The 24,154-nt window shown below is 36.9% G+C and overlaps 1 protein-coding gene across 1 annotated transcript in view; it reads right to left on the bottom strand.

The window, feature by feature from the left end:
• LOC150106392 (uncharacterized) overlaps positions 1-24,154 on the bottom strand; it is a 264,780-nt gene that overhangs the window by 67,968 nt on the left and 172,658 nt on the right. Inside the window, exon 12 of the mRNA XM_090392418.1 lies at positions 22,835-23,019. Coding sequence (XP_090248544.1) covers positions 22,835-23,019 — 185 coding nt within the window. The remainder of the gene's footprint in view (positions 1-22,834; positions 23,020-24,154) is intronic.

Here is a 24,154-nt window from a genome sequence, read left to right as displayed (position 1 = left end):
TGTCTCTTAACTATCTCTCATGCAGTATCAATATCCTTTCCTTGCAGCGTTTTATGCCACGGCACAGATTCAAGCTTCCTCCTAAGCTTGTCATAATTACCTCTCTTGTAGTTCCACATATACCCTTTCTTGACAGAATATTCCTCTCATTTTTACGATCTTTTAAGTCAAGGTCACTTTTGCTAGTTCGCAGGCAATGTGGCCACCTTTGTTATAGATAGCTCTTCCATAAAAAAGGTGGCCTTCTTCATCACATGCTGCCTGAAGTAACTATCTCTTAGTAGGTGTATAAATTCCATTTTCTTCCTGCCACCATGTGATCTTTCTTCCTTCCAGTCATATAAGAAAGGTTCTGAGAGAAATTATTCAGCTGCTTTCTGATGATGCAAAACTGGGTTCAGCAATAGTTAATACAGATGATGTTAAAAAATTTTGTAGGATGATTTGGATGGACTGGAAGTCTGGGCAAAGGAGAATGGATATCAGTTTAATGTGGCAAAGTGTAAGGCTATGCATTTTGGGGTGAAAAGATTACCAGCTGTGTACCACATTGATGGAACTGTACTCCAGGAAATTGATCAAGCCAAGGAGTTGGAAGTGTTAGTGGATAGAGAGTTAAAGTTTAGAGGACATATTGCAAAAGTGGCTAAAGCAGCTCATCAGATTATTTGGTTACTGAAGAATATCTTGATGATAAGAGACAAGCAGGTTATTAGAACTCTTTATAGAGCCTTGGTAAGATCCTTCTCAACTACTACATGCAGATCTGATCACCTAAGTTTCTTGGGGATGAGGTGGCAGTGGAGAGAATCCAGAAACAAGTGACCTAGATGGTAGCAGGTTTATGGAATGAAACTTATGAGAACAGGTTGAAGATTTGTGGGTTACAGATGTTGGTTGACAGGTGGAAAAGGGGGTGATATGATTGAGGTGTATAAATTGCTGAAGGGTTTTTACAAGATTAATATAGAGCAAATTTTTCAGAACAGGTCAGTGGGAGAACTATGGGACATCCTTGGAAACTGTACAAGAATGTAGTTAGCAGGGTTGTCAGTACTAGATTTTTTGCTTGGTGAGTGGTGAATGAGTGGAATAGGTTGCTAGTGTCTGTTGTGGGTGTGCCTGTGAATGAGTTCGAAGCAATTTATGATGGATACTGCACGAATGTTGGATAGTGCTTGACATGTTTAGGACCGCTTTTGATGAGTTTAAAGACCCCATGGAATAGCCCATAATAATGATAAAATTACTATGAAAAACCTTTTCAGTGAGCTACCCTCTGTGGGAAGAAGACTTAATGGGCCAAATTAAAGTGTAAAAGTGGGATGTTTTTAAATCTGTAAAGAGGAAAGTTCTCAGAGGGATCAGATGAAAGATTTCTGAAGAAAGATTGAAAAATCACAGTCATGCTATTATTACATAAGTAGTCATGCTATTGACTACTTTTAATTTAATCATGACTAAAAAGTTGATCAATAAAATTATTCTTGTCTTCTTTTGAATAGAAAGGTCATACTTTTTTTTTTCTTTCTTTAATGGCTCTCTAACAAAGGATTGGTATATACTTAATAATCATAAAATGTCTTACTAGCTGTTGGACATTTTATGAACAGCAGTTACAATAGTGTAACTATTGTTTGTTTTAATGAATATGGGATATCTGTATAATATACAAATCCCTGTTTAGATTTTATTATATGGAGTATCATTATTACTGTATACACACAAATGCAAGACCCTCATGTTGGAGGCTTAATGGATTTTTTACAACACTCAAAAAGAATTAAAATAGAATTTAATACTTCCTATATTTCGTCCTAGTCACTAGGACATCTACAGGGATTACAAAAACAATTAATGTAACATATACACAAATAACAAACAATACTAAGCCCAACCACGTGGGTGACACTAAAGTCCTATCTAGGTAGAGCACCCTCTAAGGCAGTAGTAGGTGGCCTGGAATGTAAGGTGGGAACTCTGGTGATGAGTGTTTCCCAAATCTTCAGAAGCTTAATGCAACCGTATTTATTGAGATTTGGTTGGTTTTTGAGAGCTGCTGCTGCTTCTAAGAAAAGTCTCTCTTTCTTGAATTTGCTGTGGTGGAGCATGGTGGTTTTCTTCCATGATATCCTGTGGGTGGTGTCCAAAACATGGTCAGCCAAGCCTGAATGGCCATAGTTGTTTGAAGATGTAAGACTTGTGTTCCTCTAGACGGATGGATGCTGATCTGCCTGTCTGTCCAAAGTACGTCAGCTTACAGGAACAGGGTACTTTGTAAACTCCAGGCAGAGAGAGAGAGAGAGGAGGGAGCTGATCTTTCGTAGAACAGATAAGGGTAGCAAGTTTGCGGTGGGGCTTATATGCTGTATGTAGGTTGTACTGTTTTAGTATCTTGGCTATTTTTTCGGATGTGCCACGGATGTAGGGTATGGTGATGGCATTTTTAAAATCTTGTTGACAAGAAGGACGGGGAATGGGGGAGGAGTTGATTATTTTTTTGATACTGTGATCGCTGTAGCCATTGGAGAGGAAAGTGCTGTGTATGTGGTTAAGCTCAGTAGTAAGGGCGGTTTCACTGGAACAAAGATTGTGGGCTCTCTTGGTAAGAGTTTTAATAATGCCATATTGTTGAGAGGGGTGGTGGTGGGAGAGTTTGTGAATGTATCTGCCTGTGTGTGTGTGGGTGGGTTTTCTGTATACGGTGAAGGTAAGTGTATCATTAGGCAGGCGTGTGACTAAGGTGTCTAGGAAGGGTAAACAATTGTTTTTTTCCTTTTCCATAGTGAACTGGATTCTTGGATGTAGACTATTGAGATGACTGAGGAAGGAGTCTAACGTGTCTGGGCCATGAGGCCAAATAGAGAACACATCATCTACATATCTTAGCCAGATAGAAGGTTTGAGTGGGGCTGAGTCTATGGCTCGTTTTTCGAAATCTTCCATATAGAAATTGGCAAGGGGGGGTGAGAGGGGGGAAACCCATGGCAGTTCCCTCTATCTGCTTGTAGATTTTGTTGTTCCAAGAGAAATACCCAGAGTTAATGGCAAAGGAAAAGAGATCTAAGATGTCAGAGGGAAAAACGTTTTCTAAGAGAGATAAGGTGTCAATTAAGGGAATATTGGTAAACAAAGAGGAGATATCAAAGCTTACCAATATGTCTGTCTTATTCAAGGTTAAATTTTCTGTGAGGGCTTTAAAGTGGGTCGAGTTTTTTATATAGGAAGGGGACATTTCGGTGAGGGGGATAAGAGAGTTGGCCAGCTGTTTAGATAGTCTATAGCAAGGCGCATTGGTGGCATCTACTATAGGCCTGGCATCTACTATAAGCCTACCACCTACCATCTACTATAGACGAATTAGCACGCAAATCCAAGCAATACGGTAAGTCAAAACTACGACTATCTAGGCAACTAAATAGGCTGGCCTTTTTAAAACGATGTCGGGATACAAGAGTGATACCAAACTGCGTTAAAATGAAGATCAATTTCCATTCCAAAAAAGCATTTCGTATATATAACCGTGCCAGCCGGGCATTACTCCGCGAGCAAATCGCCTCTACACGTGCTACCCTCGCAGTGACGAACGCCGCCATTGGCTCCTTACATTCAGAGCTCTCCACCGTTCTTAACCCTGAACTTTGGTCGATTCTCTCTGGCCTTTCGGAAACTTCCACACAGAGAGAATTCCAAAAAATAAAAAATAAACACATCAAGAAATATAGCAACCTTGTGAAAAACAAACCACAACCACAAATTCAACCGCTCCAGACAGTAATAAACCTCTCTTCCAAAAGGCTCAACGACGATGCCGTCAGCGCCCTTTGCCTCGGCCGTAATTTTGCCGTCGCTCCGAAGGAAGTGCCGGTGCTTGACGTAATGGTGAACATCGAACGTGGAATCGGTCGCTTACCGTCGGAGATAGCTAACAACATCAGACTTGACGTAGCCAACATCCTCGCGCATTCTTCGCCGCCAAAAAGTAATTTATCATATGCCCAACGCACGGCTCTCCTGAAACTACATAAAGAAAAACGTATCGTCATCACCAGAGCGGATAAGGGTAATGCCACAGTCGTTCTTAATACCAGTGAATACAATCGTAAAATGAATATTATCCTCCGCGATTGCGCTACCTACATCCCGCTAGAACACGACCCCACAAAAACACAAGTTAACACATTCGCTGCCAACTACGAGTATACTCGTAGTTCGTATATGAGCTTCACAAGCCAACTACGAGTATACGCGTATGTCGATTTATCGACCTCCTATGCCAAACACGAGTTATCCCTTTGTATAATTACCTTAATTTGGACCCTTGGATTCTGAATAAAGCGGAGCGCATGTCTGGGGGCTTGGCAGAAGGGAAATAATTTCAACGAAAATATAGTATATTGTGTATGTGCCTCAGATGCCAACCACGAGTATACTCGTATGTCGATTACCAACCTCCTATGCCAAGCGCGAGTTAATCCGTAATATAACACGTAATTTGTAAATCATTTTAAAACTAATAAAATCAATAAAAATAAAACCAATCAATGAAATAAAAAAGCACTCAGTAAAATAAAAAAAAAAAACAATTTATTCAAATTAAGAATAGTACATTTTAAAACAATTTTCCACACATAATGGTGGTTTTTCCTGGCAAACAGGACAATAACGTGTTTCGCGTCTACGTTTGTTTCTTGTACAGACACGGCATAGCTTTGTCGGGTGATTCTTTTTTCTGTTGGCGGTAAAATTTCCAAATAATGAAAATCCCGATCCCTCCTGATATTCTCTGATGCTGTAAGTTCATCCATTCCAACAAAAATTGAGATAAATTGATCTCTAAATTTTAATGCAGACATTGCATTTCCAGTAATCGTTATAAATTTTATAACATATTTCATATAATATGTTACATTTACATAAACATATAACATTTTCATACGCCAACTACGAGGATTACTCGTAGTTGGCGTATGAAACAAAATTCTATCTGATAAGCCAGCTACGAGATTACTCGTAGTGACCTTGAAGACGCGAAAGCGCTTGGCGTGCGGGAACAAACTCCGAGTAGCGTGGCAGCGAACGTGTTAAGAAACTAAAAATTTTACTCAAAAAAGTATCTTCCTGGCCCCCTGACGTCACGAAAAAACTTAAACCTTTCCGCCCCCCCCCCCCGAATATACGGTTTACCAAAAATCCATAAACCCAATTCCCCACTCAGGCCTATAGTAGATGCCACCAATGCACCTTGCTATAGACTATCTAAACAGCTGGCCAACTCTCTGATCCCCCTCACCGGAAGGTCCCCTTCCTATATAAAAAACTCGACCCACTTTAAAGCCCTCACAGAAAATTTAACCTTGAATAAGACAGACATATTGGTAAGCTTTAATATCTCCTCTTTGTTTACCAATATTCCCTTAATTGACACCTTATCTCTCTTAGAAAACGTTTTTCCCTCTGACATCTTAGATCTCTTTTCCTTCGCCATTAACTCTGGGTATTTCTCTTGGAACAACAAAATCTACAAGCAGATAGAGAGAACTGCCATGGGTTCCCCCCCTCTCACCCCCCTTGCCAATTTCTATATGGAAGATTTCGAAAAACAAGCCATAGACTCAGCCCCACTCAAACCTTCTATCTGGCTAAGATATGTAGATGATGTGTTCTCTATTTGGCCTCATGGCCCAGACACGTTAGACTCCTTCCTCAGTCATCTCAATAGTCTACATCCAAGAATCCAGTTCACTATGGAAAAGGAAAAAAACAATTGTTTACCCTTCCTAGACACCTTAGTCACACGCCTGCCTAATGATACACTTACCTTCACCGTATACAGAAAACCCACACACACACACAGGCAGATACATTCACAAACTCTCCCACCACCACCCCTCTCAACAATATGGCATTATTAAAACTCTTACCAAGAGAGCCCACAATCTTTGTTCCAGTGAAACCGCCCTCACTACTGAGCTTAACCACATACACAGCACTTTCCTCTCCAATGGCTACAGCGATCACAGTATCAAAAAAACAATCAACTCCTCCCCCATTCCCCGTCCTTCTCGTCAACAAGATTTTAAAAATGCCATCACCATACCCTACATCCGTGGCACATCCGAAAAAATAGCCAAGATACTAAAACAGTACAACCTACACATAGCATATAAGCCCCACCGCAAACTTGCTACCCTTATCCGTTCTACAAAAGATCAGATCCCTCCTCTCTCTCTGCCTGGAGTTTACAAAGTACCCTGTTCCTGTAAGCTGGCATACTTTGGACAGACAGGCAGATCAGCATCCATCTGTCTAGAGGAACACAAGTCTTACATCTTCAAACACAACTATGGCCATTCAGGCTTGGCTGACCATGTTTTGGACACCACCCACAGGGTATCATGGTCAACCACAGCAAATTCAAGAAAGAGAGACTTTTCTTAGAAGCAGCAGCAGCTCTCAAAAACCAACCAAATCTCAATAAATACGGTTGCATTAAGCTTCTGAAGATTTGGGAAACACTCATCACCAGAGTTCCCACCTTACATTCCAGGCCACCTACTACTGCCCTTAGAGGGTGCTCTACCTAGATAGGACTTTAGTGTCACCCACGTGGTTGGGCTTAGTATTGTTTGTTATTTGTGTATATGTTACATTAATTGTTTTTGTAATCCCCGTAGATGTCCTAGTGACTAGGACGAAATATAGGAAGTATTAAATTCTATTTTAATTCTTTTTGAGTGTTGTAAAAAATCCATTAAGCCTCCAACATGATGTCCTCACAGCACTTAAGCCTCTACACATGTATGAAATGCAAGACCCCTTCGACACTTCTGTGCATGTCAGAAGAAGGAAAATCCATTCCAATATTAGGGTAATCAATGCATTTCGTTGGATGAGTGTTTATTATTATACATCGAAAAATTAGCTCTTCTATTATGAAAATTCTAGTTCTTAAAGTGTTATTTTGCTTGTACAACAGTTGGAAAATTTACATAATAAAGCATGTGATTTCATGTGTTGGTGACCAGTTCATACATCCTTTATTTTTTTCTTCCCTTCAGGATGAATTGACTATTCTTGGCACATTGCTAGCCCCAGTTCTATGAAGTATGGACGTGCAATAGCTTTCCACTTTACATATTTTTTTTTGCTACTGATTCATGACTTCCTATTGATGGTAACATATGGATTGTGCTACATTATTATACTGTGAAAGCTATGTTTTTTGTTGTTATGTTTTAGTTCCCAAAACAAATATTTTGGTTTCGGTTCAGTGAGTGTGAGAAATAAGATCTTGTGGAGTTGGAATACACACACACACACACACACACACACACACACACACACACACACACACACACACACATCATGTGTGGGTAAGTGGTGTGAGAGAGAGAGAGAGAGAAGAAAGGAATTTGTTGATGTGTTTCTTGAAGAGCTGAGGATTGAAATCATTACAGAAAATGATTAGAAGAGACATAATGCAGAGTAAAAAAGCAACAAGAGTCAGTGAGAGAGAGAGAGAGAAGTCATCTAGCAACAAATCTCTCTCTCTCTCTCTCCAGATACAATGAAGCATTTTGAGGAATGTAAGAACAGTATTCTAAATAAGGTGGAGTTGAGATTTGTCAAGTATCAGAATAGCAGAAAAGAAATATTGTTTAGAAAGAAAAAGAATGCAAAGCTTTGGAGGATGAAGAAGCTATAGACATAGTGTCTTTGTTTCAGGATGGGTAGGTAGGCTAGATGTGAATGTCAACCCTTGAAGAAAAAATTATGTGAGCAGAATATTGTGTTAAAAGTGAAAAGTTGAGATAAAACAGGATTCCATTTTAGTGATATTAAAACTCACTAGGTTATCCTTACCCCACTTGGTAACAGTAAGGAGGTCAGTATTTAAGGCACTGTTTAAATAATATCTTGAAGATTGAAGTATACGATGTATTTGTGACTGGATAGACTAGATGGGAATGTAAATCCCAGTGAAAACTGATCTTGGTGGTGAGCATAATATTGTCAAAAGTGAGAGAGAGAGTGAAGCCTCGTCTTTCTTCCTTGAGATGAGATGAGACAAGATTGCATTTTAGTGGCATTAAAACTCACCAGGCTATCCTCACCCCACTTGATAATGGCAAGGAGATTGATGTTTAAGGCATTGGTTAAAGAAGATACTGAAGTCTGAATTATCTGAACACTACAAGGTGTTATAAATGAGGAAGAGAAATGGAGATTACTGTATCATCTGCAAACTATGAATAGGATTGGATGCCAGTGAAAAGAACATCATTGATATATAGGATGAAGAGTGTAGGTGAAAGTACAGAGCCCTGAGGTACTCCAGCACTGATTGAGAAATCTGATGCAAGGAAACCATCTACCATGAGTCAACGAATGACCAGAGAGGAAGTTGGTGATCAAATCACAAAGGGTAGTAGAAATAACTTAAGATGATGGCTTGGTAAGAAGGCTCTGATGTCAAACTTGATCACATGCTTGGAAATATCAAGAGGAGCGATCAGTTGAGTTTCTTCAAATTTTTCAATTGATTGTGTCTCCAAAGGCAAGCTAGGAGATCTTCTGTGAGGAGAAAACAGCTGAATCTAAACTGGTGAGTTTCCAAATAGTAAAGACATTAGATGTTGATCATATTATTTTTGAGAATATTGAAGGTTAGAATGATAGTGCGATTGGTTGATTTATCATTTAAGGAAAAGACTGGACAAAAGGCTTGCTTCCAAGCCATTGGATAGATTCCAGATGAGTAAAACAACTTTTGCAGGAGATAAAAGATGGATATTAGTTAAGGAGCATAAGCTTTTGGTACAACCTGGAAGAATACCATCAGAACCAGAAAATCTTTTGCTATCAAGGCTGTTGAGTATTTGAGGTCATATTCTCAGATCAGAGCCATTTCTTTGTCCAAGAAAAGAGAGAGAGAGAGAGAGAGAGAGTACCTTATGTTTGCAAATCAGCAGCTGAGAAGACTTCACCCACCCACCTTCAACAAACTCCTAAACACCCAGCTAAAAAGATGTTTTGGGGTTGCTATACACATGACGGTCCAGGATCAGTTGTGCCTGTTGATGGTATGATGAAAAGTGACCAATATATAAAAATATTGGAGAAAAGAGTGCTCCCACAGATCCAGAAATACAAGCAACTCATCTTCCAAAAGGATCTTGTTCCGTGCTACACTTCAAAAAAGTGAAAGAGTTTCCCAAAAATCACAACATCCAATTGCTTCAGTGGCCATTTAATTCTCCTAACATCATCACCATTTTGTTTGTTTCTGCCTTGAACGCAAGTTGTTGTGTACTGTTAGTGAACCTAGGTAGGTATTTGTTGTAAACAAAATTTTCTTCTGTCTTTTTCTTCAGCTTCATTCCCACTCAAATAGGGTTGCTGCAGCAGATCAACCTCCTCCACTCAGTTCTGTTCAAGATCATTTTCTCCTCTAGTTAAAGGTCTTGGAGATCCCCCTCTCAAGCTGTCCAGCTATTGTTGTGCAGGTCTCCCCTTACTTCTTTTGCCTGGTGGCTTCATCTCCAGCACTCTCCTTCCTACATAACTTTTATCTCACTGCATAACATTCCAAACCACCTCAGCCTTGATTCCCTAATCTTTCCAGATACCTGGGTTACCTTCACTGTTCCCCTGATTAGTGAGTTTTGGATCTTGTCCAATCTTGTTATACCACTTGCAAGTCTCAGCATTCTCACTTCAGCTACGTGGATTCTATTCTCCCATCTCTTGGTCATCTACCAGGTTTCACTGCTACACATCAGTGCATGTCTTAGTACCATTTTGCAGATCTTTTCTTTTAACTTGTTAGACACTTTGTATCACACAAGTTACTTGAAACCTTTATCCAGTTTATACACCTTGATTATTATCCATCCCAATAGGATCCTCCTATTGAGTTCCGAGTCCAGGTGTCCATCACACTTATCCTAGATATATGAACCTAGATACTTGTGGCATGCTTGTACTCTGCAATGTTATACTTCCTGCTGCTTCACTATAACACATGTACTCTCTTATTTCTACTGATCCTCAAACCACTGCCTTCCAAAACTTTTCTCCATCGTTCAAATCTTTCTTCTGCTTAGACTTTGTGTAAATCATCACATCATCGTCCACAGTGATTCAGTTCTTACTGTCTCTGTTAACACATCCAAGAGGGCATAACAAATAAGAGGCTCAAAGCTGACCCCCTTGATGAACCCCTAACTTTTACTGGGAATGCCTCATTGGTTCCTGCTCCACATCTCACCCTTGTTTTACTACCATCATACGTGTCTTGTACAAGATATCCATACTTCTCTGGAATCATTTTCTTCCTCATACTTTTCCATATCTCTTTCTTTAGGACTCTATCAAAGGCCTTTTCCAAATCAATGAAAATCAAAAAAATTCTATGTTACTCTCCTGATACCTTTCATACCTTTCTATGAGCTATCTTAGAGTAAAGATGGCATCAATTGTTCCCTGACCAGGCATAAACCCAAACTGCTATTCACTGGTTGCTGCTTATTAGTGATATTCTTAAGCCAGCTACCTCTGATTGGTTACCAGTGGAGAACCCTACAGGACTGCCCACTCAGTCCCCAAAAGCTAGATAGTATTTAAATGCTTTCCATACTAACTATAAAAGAATAAAAGACAATAGCTCATAATTATTATTAATTTTTAAATGTAAACAAAATAAATTAATTAGTATTTATGGAACACATGAATGGTGGGTATTAGTCAGCATAACTTCCTAAAATTGAGAAAGCTGAGGCAATCATTCTTATTAAGGTTTGGATTGTGAATACGTGCTTCACAACTTTCTTTGTACAGTGGAACAAAACTTTGGTTTTGTTCCACTGAATCCTGTGGTTTGTAGATAATGTGGGTTGTTTGCTAAATGAGATTTATTGAGTTCTTTAAGAGAAAGATATTCTTGGTGTACTTCAAGATGAATTTGTGCAGAATGACCAGTCTGTCCATAATAACATAAGCCACAAGGGCAAGGAATTCTGTATTGACACCAAGTCTCGTAATCTCATTTCAATTACCCATTGCCATACCCTCATAGTGTGACTCATGAGCTTAATTCCTCTGTAGTTGCTACGGGACTGGATATCACTTTTGTTCTTATATGCTGAAACTCTCTCTCTCTCTCTCCGTAGAAAGTAAAGATTGCGAGTTTGCTGCCTCAGTATGATAGGACAAAACTGAGTTTGCCAATGAGAAGATTGTGCAGAAGGAATGGCGTGCAGTTCATTGATGTATGAAGGAATTTGATGGACAAAAGGACTTATATATGCCTGACAGACTACATTTAAATAGTTTTGGAGTTAGATGTTTGGGAAAAGTGTTGTTTAGCTAGAGTGTGGTAGTGCAAAACCAGGGAAACTAGAGATGTTAGGGAGGATGAAATCAATCACATATCTGACCACCCTGTGATAATGTGTACAGTAATGATTATGTATTGGCGAATGGGATTTCACAGGTTTTCGATTTGAATGAGTTAGTAATAACATTACAAAATGGAACTATGGGTACAAAGGGATGTTGAAATACATGTACACATATGCAAAACGTATCAGGATCAGCATTGGGCAGCTTGACTTAGCTCAAAATTATAGGCATCGGAGGGACCTGTTGACTGAAAATGATATACTACAGGGAAAGAATGTAAAGGATACTGTATTTTCAGAGAGAGAGAAGGAACAGTGCAGGTGATGGGGATTGCTGATGATAGCTGAAGAAATACAACCAACAAAATTAGAAGTTAAAGAGTATTTTAGGTCTGAGGGAGATAGAGGCGAATAGGACAAAATACATTGTTGGGTGCTGCTTATAAACCAGGGGGGTCTACAGGAAGATGTAGATACCATGTATTGGCAGATACAATAAGTGTAGGCTGAACAATTATTATGAGAGACTAACTATGGGGACATTGATTGGCGGGAAGAAAGAGGGCACAGCAAGATGGAAGTGGGATTTACTTATAATTTATTTATAAGTTGCTAAGGGATATTACATGGAAGAACATGACACAGAGAGGACAAGGAGTTTGAGGCTGTTGGATCTGACAATAGCATCAGAAGATGTATCCATAACCAAGATAGACACTCTGCCTCCAATTGAGGATAGTGACCATGTAGTCTTGTTCTGGAGTTGCCTAACATGTGGAGTTCTCTGTCAAGAATGGGTTTATGTTCAACCATAAGGCTGGTGATTATGAAAGACTCAGAAATTATCTTGGAACAGTGCCATGGCTTGAGAAGCTACAAGGAAAGAATGTCAGTAGGCATGGCAAGTAATCAGAGATTGCTTGGCAGTAGAAATATCAGACTGCATACCCAAGGTCAGGAGGATAAACTTAATTGGAGTTAAGTGGATGAGTAAGGATATAAAGCAAGAGCTGCATAAACAGAAAACACTGTGGAGGAAATATAAAGAAAAAAGTGATCAGCATACTCATTGAGGAGTACAAAGTGCAAGCAAGAAGGGTGAGTATTGTGGTAAGGTAAGCCAAATCAAACTATGAGAGAGAATTAGCCAATTATATGGTAAGTAAGAGGAAAAATGACTGTGGTAGGATGACTGTAAACAATGCTTATGGTAGGAAGGTGACTGAACCAAAAGAATAGTTGAGCTGCTGAGTGATCATTTTGCAAAGGTGTATCATCCAGGTTGTGACTTTACAGCTGCTGATGTTACAGAGATGCATATGAACATTGAGATTGATGAACAGGAGGTATTCAGCATATTAAAAAATATGAATGTGAACACAACAGTGGGATTGGATGGCAAATCAGCCCATGTGAAATTGGCGTTGCCTCTGACAAAGTTGTTCAATCTAAGTCTCAGGTCTGGCAGGGTTCCAAGGGAGTAAAAAGTGGGTAAGATAATGCCATAAAGGTGGCTTTGAGATGAAGGTAAGAAACAGTCGAATTAATATATCAGGAGTGGTTGTTAAAGTATTGGAAAAGTTGGTGAAAGGTAAAATACAACAGTGGATGGATAAGGATGAAATACTGTATAGTGGGCAGAATGGTTTTGTGAAGGGTATATCCTGTCCAGGGCCAGCCATCTCGGGGGGTGCAGTGGGTGCAATGCACCCGGCCCCACGATTGAGTGGGCACAGTCGGTACACATTTGTGTAAATGTATTTTTTATTTTATTTTTCTTCTAATTTTGCTTATAACTAAAGGGATTTCATCGACAGGATTTTAGGGCCCCCGGTAATAATAATATCTCTGTGTTTCAGAGTTATATCAGGGTTTTTGCTTAACCCTTTTGATGCGTTTATGCAGTGCATAAAAATTAACAAACATGATTTCGTTTTTACCCTAAAATGCCTGATTCATCATTAGTTTTTTCTAATCTGTTACACATTTATGTCATTTGGCTCGTTATCGAAACAGTTGAGAAAATATTTATTATATTCTTTATATATGGTTAGTCTAGAGCAGGGGTGGACAACCCTTAACGTGTCTGCCAAACATCGCATGGCAATGACTCTTTTTCTGGCACTCAACCCAGGGCACATCTTAAAAAATAATTAAATTCAAAAATACATTTCAAACATCTTCGCTGACACATATTTTAACTTAATATAATACAATTTTATTAAGTACAGCTATACTAAATAAAAATGCAATAATTAATTAAACTCTACCAACTGTTTCATAATAATAAGTAATAAGAAAATTAGAAACAAACATCCTATTTCCAAGCCATCAATATATCTCCGGGATATACTGATGTACAAGTTTTGTTCAGTTCAGTGTTGCATTATTCGTCAGGCATCCAGACGTGGCATGACTCCTTTGCCATCATTTGATATATCTTTTCATGTTTTGTAAAGAACGTATCCGTTTTCTAAAGTGTATTTGGATTTGGATTTTATTAAATCGTAAGTCATTAAAATATGGATTGGAAGTATTTATTGTCAATTAATATGTTTAATTTATTAGATATAAAAGCAAATTTCCTTTACATTGATTTTCGGAAACTAAAGTTTTCAGTTTTTTTCGTAAAATCTCCGCATATATTGCAATTGCTATTTCCTGCCTAGAGAGCAGTTTCCTTGTGTGCATCCTACCCAAATAGCACCATCTACTTTCCCATTATTTCAAGCAAAAGTTAGCAGTAATTTACAAGACTTGAGATACTTAATGAACAATCCTTCACGAATGACTAATGAACAGACAGCCATGGTACTAGGCCAGTAAAGATATGTGCATATGATTGGTGTGGTATTAACAAAAGATTGCACGAGTCAAAGATAAAAGTCAGCAGACAATTTTTGAACTGAAATGCTAATTCTCTTCAACCAAATTCAATATCTGAAAGTAACAATATTCACTATATATTTCCTAGCTTTAACACGTTTACGAATTTTAACACTTTCTGTTGATTTTTATTGTTGCTCTGCATTTGAGCTTGGGGGACAGACTCCCACACATCTAGTTTTTAGTGTTTGCCAGTGCAGCATATGGTTTTGCTTGAAGCTAAATAGCATAGTTTTGGGGGGAAGGGACATGCGATTCATTAGTTAGTGCCATTTTTATCCCAGCTGTCTCTAATTGCCCTATTTGTTGAGAAATATATAACACAGACTGCAAATGTTTGTAAAATGACCTGCTTTTACTTGCGTCTGAAGACGTATTGGCTAGTATGGAGGGAATGTGGTTTGCCACAGGAAGCGAGTCACTATTGCCATGAGGTGAATGTGATTAAACTTTTTTTTTCTGTGCGGGGTTACGCGAAACTTTTCAATTTCTTTTTTTCGCAATGTAAAATCAGGGGTACGAGTTATACGCGAGGACCAGTCATATTCCAGTAAATACGGCAAGTTATTTTTAAAGCTATGTAAAATGTATTATCAATATTCGGGATTATGAAGTGTTGTCTGCACGTGATTAGATCTCAACTACGTTAATTTCAACTCAGTTAATAGTGATAGATAGGGGTGAAACTGATGAACTGAAGTAAACAAATAAAACTTCAGTTCATCGGTTTCAAAGTAAACAAATGAAAAAAAATAAACACATTCCTTGAGTGTTTCTAAAATTTTGTAATATTGTAAAAAGTATGTACATATTTAACTTTTTGTTAATTCATGGGATAAAAATATTTAATATTATTTACTTATTCAACAGGCAAAGCCTAACCCATAATCTCAATGCCAAGAAAGTATCCCTCTGGGTGTCAAAAAAGGAAATCAGCAGAAAAGAAAAAAGAAGAAAAGCAAAATCTCAAAAAGTCACAAGTAGATTTGTTTTTATGGACTATAAAATAAATCTGACAACAAAATTGCTACGACTTCAGCAGTTGCGATTCAAACTTCAACTGAAGAAGAAAACTCCAAACAAGCTACACAACTTTTCAACGAAAATGTAGAAACTGTGTGATTCGTCAAAAAAGATGCGTCTGATTATACAAACATTTTGGATACAGCAAATAACGATGAAAACAATAATAACGATGTTGATCAAGTGAATATAAATGATAATTTATAAAGTTTATAAATATAAAGTGAATATAAAGCTCAAGACTCAGTATTTTGCTTTTGTTGTGTATTATTTTCCAAAAGAAGAGGAAAAGATCAATCAACACAATTTATATATGGTTTTAATAAATGGAGGAAACTGTCATCTGTAATTTGAGATCACAAGCTTTCTGTTGGTCACTTTAATTCTTTTATTTTATTGCTTGGTAAGAATTACTAAAAAGGCTTATTTATGTTCGACTGTTGACAGAACAAATCAAATTAATATAAATAAAGAAACGGAATGTCTAAAATTACTATTCCAAAGAATTGTAAATGTAATTCTATTTATAGCAAGTAATAATCTGTCATTTCGAGGATCCCATGAAACAATAGGAATGCTGAATAATGGAAATTTTTTAAGTTTAATAGAATTATTAAGTAGATATGATCTTGTGCTAATGGATCATGTAAACAGAATTAAAAATACAAAAAAAAGAATTTTGCATCATTTGGCACATAGATTTCAAGAGGAAATTATTGCTGCATTAGATAATGAAGTCCTTAATAAAATTAAAGACAATATAAAAGCAGCCATATATTACAGTATCCAAATGGATTGTATTCCTGATATCTCTCACAAGGAACAACAATAATTATTAGATATGTAAATTTTGTAGACAAAAAAATTAATTATAAATGAGTCATTTATAGAAATTATTGAAGTAACTGATGTGACTGGTGAAGGACTAGCAAATTCGCTTTTAAAAAGAATAGGGGAGCTTGATTTAGATATGAATTGTAGAGGGCAAGCATACGATAATGGTAGCAATATGAAGGGAACATATAAAGGCTTACAATCTAGAATAATTAGTTTAAACCCTCATGCAATTTATGTACCTTGCTTATCACATTCTTTTAATTCGATAATTTGTGATGCTGCTTCCAGTAGTATATATTGTAAAAAAAATTTCGGAATATTGCAACGTCTATACTGCATATTTTCTGCATCTACAAAAAAGGTGGGAAATTATACAAAAGCATTTAAATATTACGCTTAAACCATTATGTGATACTCGATGGGAAGCAAAAGTAGATGCAGTCAAAACAGTGTATACACAGTTTGAACAAACTTATGCCTTAGAAGAATTTATTGGTACAATTAACGAAAACACAGCAGTATCTGAAGCTAAATTCGCTTTTAAAAAGAATAGGGGAGCTTGATTTAGATATAAATTGTATAGGGCAAGCATACGATAATGGTAGCAATATGAAGGGAACATATAAAGGCGTACAATATAGAATAATTAGTTTAAACCCTCATGCAATTTATGTACCTTGCTTATCACATTCTTTTAATTTGATAATTTGTGATGCTGCTTCCAGTAGTATATATTGTAAAAAAAATTTACAGAAAAAAAAATCATCTTTCATCAGGACAATGCACCTGCCCACAAAGGTGTTTTGGCAATGGAAAAATTAAGGGATCTGCACTATGAATTGTTGGAACATCCATCCTATTCCCCAGATTTGGCTTCCTCCGACTTCTATCTCTTCCCAAGACTAAAACTCTTCCTCACTGGTCAGTGTTTTTCTTTGAATCAAGAGGTGATTGCAGCTATATAGGGGTATTTTGAAGATTTTACTGAGAACCACTACAGTGATGGGATAATGGCTGGAGCATCACTAGAATAAATGTATTAGTCTTAAGGGAGGTTATGTTGAAGATAAAAATAATTTCGAAATTATAAATTCATTTTTTCATTGTTAGGCCAAGAACTTTTCAGACCACCCTCATACAGTGGTGTACTTGGATTTTGCAAAAGCTTTTGATAGGCTACCACACAACAAACTGTTAAATAAATTGAAACAGATGGGATTAGATAATAGACTTTTTAGTTGGATCAGTGACTCACTATTAGATAGGTATTAGAAAGTTGTATATGGGGGGGGGGGGGGGTACCGTATCCTGAAAGAGGAAGGTCACTAGTGGTAAAACACAGTCTTCCTTAAATGAACACTGTTGGTTTTCAAAGGAAGATTGTGTTTTAGCAATCTGCTTATTTTATAACAAGGTGACAAATACATTGGACAAGGGGGAATGCATATAAAGTAGTATATTTAGATTTTGCAAAGACTTTCAATAGATATCCACATGACAAACTAGTAGTTAAATTGGAACAGATGTGGTTGGATAGGAAATCAGCTGTCTGATAGGTATCAACAGGTTATGTATGGAGAGTGATATCCCAGAAGAGGAACATCACTAGTGACATATCCCAGGGGTCTGTTTTGGTGGCATTATTGTTTAATTTGCATGTAAATGAGATAAAAAAAAACTTAAATGGTAGTATACAGTTGTTTGCAGATGATGCAAAGTTGGGGAAAGCAGATGCTGTAGTAAATTTAGTTTAATCCTTTATCCAAGTGTGTGCAAACAAAGTTTGCACCTGAAAGTATCTTCGGGTGCAAACATTGTGCAAACATAATGCAAAACACATCTCCTTGCGGATATGTCTAATGTTATGCATTAAGGGAAGGGCCACAACCCAGACTAGTTTTGACCTTTATTGAGGGCTCCCACTGAAGAAACCTCAATAAAGGTCGAAACTAGTCTGGGTTGTGGCCCTTCCCTTAATGCATAACATTAGACATATCCGCAAGGAGATGTGTTTTGCATTATGGGAGATACTGAGATAGGAGTGTTGGTAGCTTGCCCCACCTTTACAAGGAGTGCCCTGGTGTTGTACCACCTTACCCCAGTCCTGAAGATACTTTCAGGCGCAAACTTTGTTTGCTCACACTTAAATAAAGGATTAAACTAAATTTATTATACTCTAACCAAGTGAAAAATAAACTTTCAACAGATGCTGTAGCTTTCCAGAAAGGACCTAAATACACTGTCTGAATAGGTGAGTGTGAGGGGGGGCGGAGATGTTAGATTAATTGTTACAAAGTGTAAGGTTTTAAAATTTGGGAAGTAAAGATGGGATGTGAGTGGATGCAAAGATGGGATGGAGGAGATAAAGGATTTGGGATTGTGGTGGATAGAGACTTGAAATTTCGTGGACATTTTGCTAAAATTACGAGGACAGCACAGCAGACTATGGGAACGATGTGGAAAACACTGAAGTGTAGAAATCAGGATGTTTTCATTCCACTGTATAAGGTTGTACAGTGGAATGAAATATGAGATGTTGGAGAGGGTCCAGAGATGATTGATTAAGTTGGTTTCTGGTCTCTGGAAGGTAGAATATGAAGACAGATTTGGAGAATGTGGGTTGCAGAGCCTAGTGGCTCTGTAATGTGCTTTGACTGTGAATGATTGAGACGTATAAGTTGGTAAGGGGTAATTAATAGATTAGTGTGGATGAGATTTTCCATAGAATATCTGAAGATGGGGGGGGGGGAGAACAAGAGGTCATCCCTGGAAACTGTATAATATATAAGATGGATGTGAGCAAGGGAGTGAGGATTAGATTTTTTGCATGGAGAGTAGTGGGTGATTGGAATGCATTGCCTAAAAGTGTGCCTGCAAAAGTGGCTAAATCAGCTCATCAAATCACTTGGTTGCTGAAAAATACTTTAACAAGCAGAGACAAACAAGTTATTGTTCCTCTATATCGAGCCTTGATAAGACCCCATCTAGACTACTGTGCCCAGATATGGGCACCAGGGTTTCTTCTTGATGGGGAGGAGGTGGAGAGGATCCAGAGACGAGTGACCAAGATGATAGCAGATCTGTAGAATGAACCTTATGAGAACAGGTTGAAGATTTGTGGGTTGCAAGGGAGTGACATATTTGATAGGTAGTAGATAGGCAGAAAAGGGGCGATATGATTGAGACATTCAAATTACTGAAGGGTTTCTATAAGATTAATCCAGAAGATATTTTTAAGAATGGGACTGGTGGTGGGAGGACTAGGGGCCATACATGGAAGCTGGGCAAGAATGTGGTTAGCAGGGGTGTTATAGCTAGGCTTTTTACTTGGAGAGTGGTGAATGAGTGGAATAAGCTGCCAGAGTCTGTTGTGGGTGCTATGACCGTGAATGAGTTCAAGGCAAGATATGATAGATACTGTGTGAATGTCGAATAGTAGTTGTTCTTGACATGATGTTAGGGCCTCCCTCGATGAGTCTGTCAACTCCTTGGAGTTGCCCAAAATAATAATATTTAATAATAATAATAATATTTAAAAGTCTACTAGATTCATTACAAGAAATGCCATTTATTTTAAGCTTATTGGTGTGGTTTACAATATTGTCAAAAATTAATAGTATCAACAAACTATTTCAAGCAAAAACAATTGTTCTTGACTCTGATTTTAATTTAGTGAATAAAATTAAAAATGAAATCCAAAATTTAAGATCAAAAATTTAATACATTTTTAGACGACCCAAAAATGATAGCATGAAACTTGAATATTTCTCAACACTTCCCTGAAAAAAGAATTTGAAAAACAAAAAGATTATTTTCCAAACTAGCAGAAGATTAAGTTTTACTAAACCCGGTAGAGGAATTTCGATGTCACTTTTTCAACGTTGTGATTGATACTGTTATTTTACAAATAGATGAGAGATTTAAAAATATACGCAATGTTATTTCTTATTTTAAATTAATCACTGATATAAAAACATTAGAAAAAAATGAACTAGAAAACCTCTCAAGGGAGTTTGTAAAATATTATAGCAAAGATGTAAATGAAGACTTAATCCAGGAAACTGATTTGTTACGAGAATTGATCTTGGACCAAAAAAATTTAAATAACGCGCAAGACATATTGCGATATATATTAAATAATAGTTATAATGAACTATTTCCAAATGTGCTAACTGTATTGAAAATTTTCTTTATGTTACCAGTTACTATAGCAAGTGCAGAGCATTCTTTTAGCAAATTAAAATTGATAAAGAATTATCTTCGGTCAAGTATGTGCGAAGAACACTTAAATGCACTTGCTATATTAAGCATCGAAAAGGAAATTGCCAAAAATTATAATTTTTCGGAAATGATTAATGACATAGCAAAAAAAAATTGCATATTTAAATAAATACATATTAAGCAACATACGTGTTAGTAACACTAGGCCCCTAATAGTAAACCTATTTATTTTTGTATGTGCTTAAATTAATTTTTTTATTACTTTAAACAATAATTAATTGTAAACAGTTTTTGTGTGCTAGTTGGCGAGCCAGGTTATTTATTTTAATTATTTAATACTTTTGTTTTGTGTTCAGTAAACATTATGTTAACCTGTTATATTTCAAATGTGTTTTTTTGTTTTCCTGTAACAAAATCAATTGCAGGTAAGAGGTTTTACAATATGTTTATTTTGAATCCTTTAATTTTTACCTTTGAAAAATATTTTAGGGTCCCAAAAGGTTTCTTGCACCTGGGCCTCTTTATAGAGAAGGCCGGCCCTGATCCTGTCTTGGTAAATTATTCACATTTCATAATAAAGTGACAGCAGAATTGGATAAAGGTGATGCATACACTGTGATACTGCTCGACTTTGCTAAGGCATTTGACAGAATACCACATGGAAAATTATTACAAAAACTGGAGCAAATGGGAATGGATATGAGGCTAGTAGCATGGATGGGGTTGGCTGATGGAAAAACACCAGAGAGTAGTGTATGGGGGAATGGAATCTAGGAGAATGATGATTACCAGTGGAGTGCCTAAGAGTTTGGTACTGACATAGGGAAAGATTTAAGAGGGGATATTCAGTTGTTTGCTGATGACGCAAAACTGGGTAGAGCAATAGTTGATAAAGGTGACGTAGATATCCTACAGGAGGATTTAAATAAATTGGCATTGATGAAATAGGTCGATTTATTTCCTGAGTTATTGTTGACAGAATTTTTCTGCCTTCATACTTATTTTCAACTTTTCTTCTAAAGTAATTGCAGACCTTTGTTTTTTTAGATTTATTACCGGCGCATTCGGTTTTGTGTTTGCATTCCATTTTAAGAGTAAAAAACAAACGAAACTAGCAGTGATAACATGTGACTGAGCTAACCAGCGAGGCATCTACTACTGCAATAAGGCTGTCGATTTATTTCCTGAGTTATTGTTGACAGAATTTTTCTGCCTTCATACTTATTTTCAACTTTTCTTCTAAAGTAATTGCAGACCTTTGTTTTTTTAGATTTATTACCGGCGCATTCGGTTTTGTGTTTGCATTCCATTTTAAGAGTAAAAAACAAACGAAACTAGCAGTGATAACATGTGACTGAGCTAACCAGCGAGGCATCTACTACTGCAATAAGGCTGTCAAAGACGCACTTGCGCAAAGCTGCACACGTGTTCATATGCTAGTAAATTTATTACATAATTGTGAATTTACGTAAGTCATGTGTTATGTAACTCGGGGTGTAACTAACTGTATGTATATATAGGTATGTATGTATGTATGTATTGGGAAACAGTAGCTTGAAAATGTATTCCATCCTTGGACCACTGTTGTTTTTAATATTTTTTTTATTACTGTTATTTTGTGTGGTTTTACAGGAATATTTAGTTGTTTGTGATGATGCAAATTTGGAAAGAGTTCTAAGCAATGATGATGACATCAACTTCCATCAGGAATATTTATCTTTGCTTATATATATATATATATATATATATATATATATATATATATATATAACAGTTTGGACAGCGCAAAAGTGTAATGCTGTGTTCTGTATTTATAGAAATGTTATCTAGCAGTGAGAGTTGACAGAAAATGACCTGACATTCAAGCCACATATTATGAGAACTGTATACACCACACAATGTATTAGAACAGTGATGTAGAAGATGCTGTCTTCTACATCACTGTGCAATGACTGAAGACAGGAAGGGAGCTGTCTCTTTATGCAAAAAATTAGTTGCCTGATTAACACACATTTAATAGACATAATGCATTGGTCTCATGGCCTTAACTTGTTTAGGCCATAATTCAAAATAACCCAATCCTGCTATAATAATGAAATTCCATAAAAGTTCTAAAGTTGGGCAACTTAGCCAATATCAGAACTCTGGAATGTTTGTTATGAGGAAAGATTGAAGAGAATTGGTGATATGATAGAGATGTTTTGGTTAGAGGATTTTACAAGATAAATATGAAAGAGATTATTCAGAGCATAACAAGAGAATGTAAAGCCATAAGATGTATGGGAGTGCTGTGAGTAAGCAATATATTTTATACAAGGAGAGACATGCATTTCTCGAGAGTGTCACGAATATGACTAGCATGAGTGAGTTTAAGGTGTGTTAACTGAATCTATCAGCTACGTAGAGGGCTGTTGATGATCATAATAATAAGAAAAAAAATTTTGAGCTAAAATATATGTTACTTGATTTGCTGAGTAGCTTCATTCCTTACACGAAGCACCTCATTCATCTTTATTTCCATTTCTGTTGTAAGTAATTCTATCTCTTTTCGGTGATGATCAACTTGATCTTGCAACATTCTTACTTGGGTTCTTTCATTTGCAAGTTCCTTTAGCAAATGCTTTTCTTTTTGTACTGCAGATCTTTCCTACAGTTAAAAGGACATTTGTGAAACATTATTATCCTCCATTTGTTATTTCAAATTTCTTTTTATATACAGGAAATTTAAAGTAATCCATATGGCATATATTACTCTTATTGAACATAACTATCATGCAATGCATAGCAAATGTCTGTCTGTCTGTTTATTTCACAGATAATTTCACTGTGCCTAAACTTTATGACTGTGAATGCTTCTCTGTGGAATACATCAGCGGTACCACCTACAGTCTCACTCCTGAAACAATTCCAGAAATGATCCCATTTAATGAGAACCCACTTGTCAAAGCAAAGAGCAGAGCAGTACACAAGATAGTAAATAATAAATAGTAATAAAGCAATAAATTAGTAAATAATATGTTCTGTATAAAATAAATTAAAAATTTATAAATTAAGTAATGCAGCACAAACTACAGTATGCTTATATAAATTATTTTTTTTAATTAAAAAATTAATTAAAAAATGTCATGCAATTTATCAGAGTTGATAATATCTGTGTGAGTTTATATGGCTCAGCTAGATTAGTAAAAATTTCATTCCTGTCTTGTGTGACATGCTGGTACTCCACCAGAATATGACAAACAGTGAGATGTGTATTGCATTTTTCACACACAGGTGGGACATCTGCTCCGATTGGTTAGTGTATCTGCTCTCCAGCCTTTTGGCTGGAGAGCAGATACACTAACCAATCGGCCAACGGGCTAGCAATTTCAATCTTAATCAATCTGAATTTTATTTTCAATTTTAATCTTGTGCAATTTGTTTGCCAGTGCTTCCTGACATGAAGACTGTCATTGGGTAATTAGCTGTAATTCTATAAGCTGTCTGAAGTCTCTATATGGGACTGTCAAACAGCATGGGAAAAAGTATGGGCTAATCCAGTAGCTGCATCTGCAATCTCATTTCCCTTAATTCCAGTGTGTCTGAGAATCCAGCACAATCAACCATCAAACTTAAACGGATCCATTTTGTGCAAGATGAAGCCCCTTAATTTTGATGTTTAGAAAGCACTGAATGTGAATTATGCACAAGAGATGAGATGGTGTGTAAAGAACTCAGTGAGAGTGTGTGTAAATTATATACATTTGGTAGCATTTTTATGTTATGTGCACATGCACTAGCTC

This window comes from Typopeltis vanoorti, chromosome 5, assembly GCF_054136105.1.
Source record: "Typopeltis vanoorti isolate ZY-2024b chromosome 5, IOZ_Tvanoo_1.0, whole genome shotgun sequence".
In the NCBI taxonomy this organism is placed as follows: domain Eukaryota; kingdom Metazoa; phylum Arthropoda; class Arachnida; order Uropygi; family Thelyphonidae; genus Typopeltis; species Typopeltis vanoorti.
This window is presented reverse-complemented; position numbering and strand designations above follow the sequence as displayed.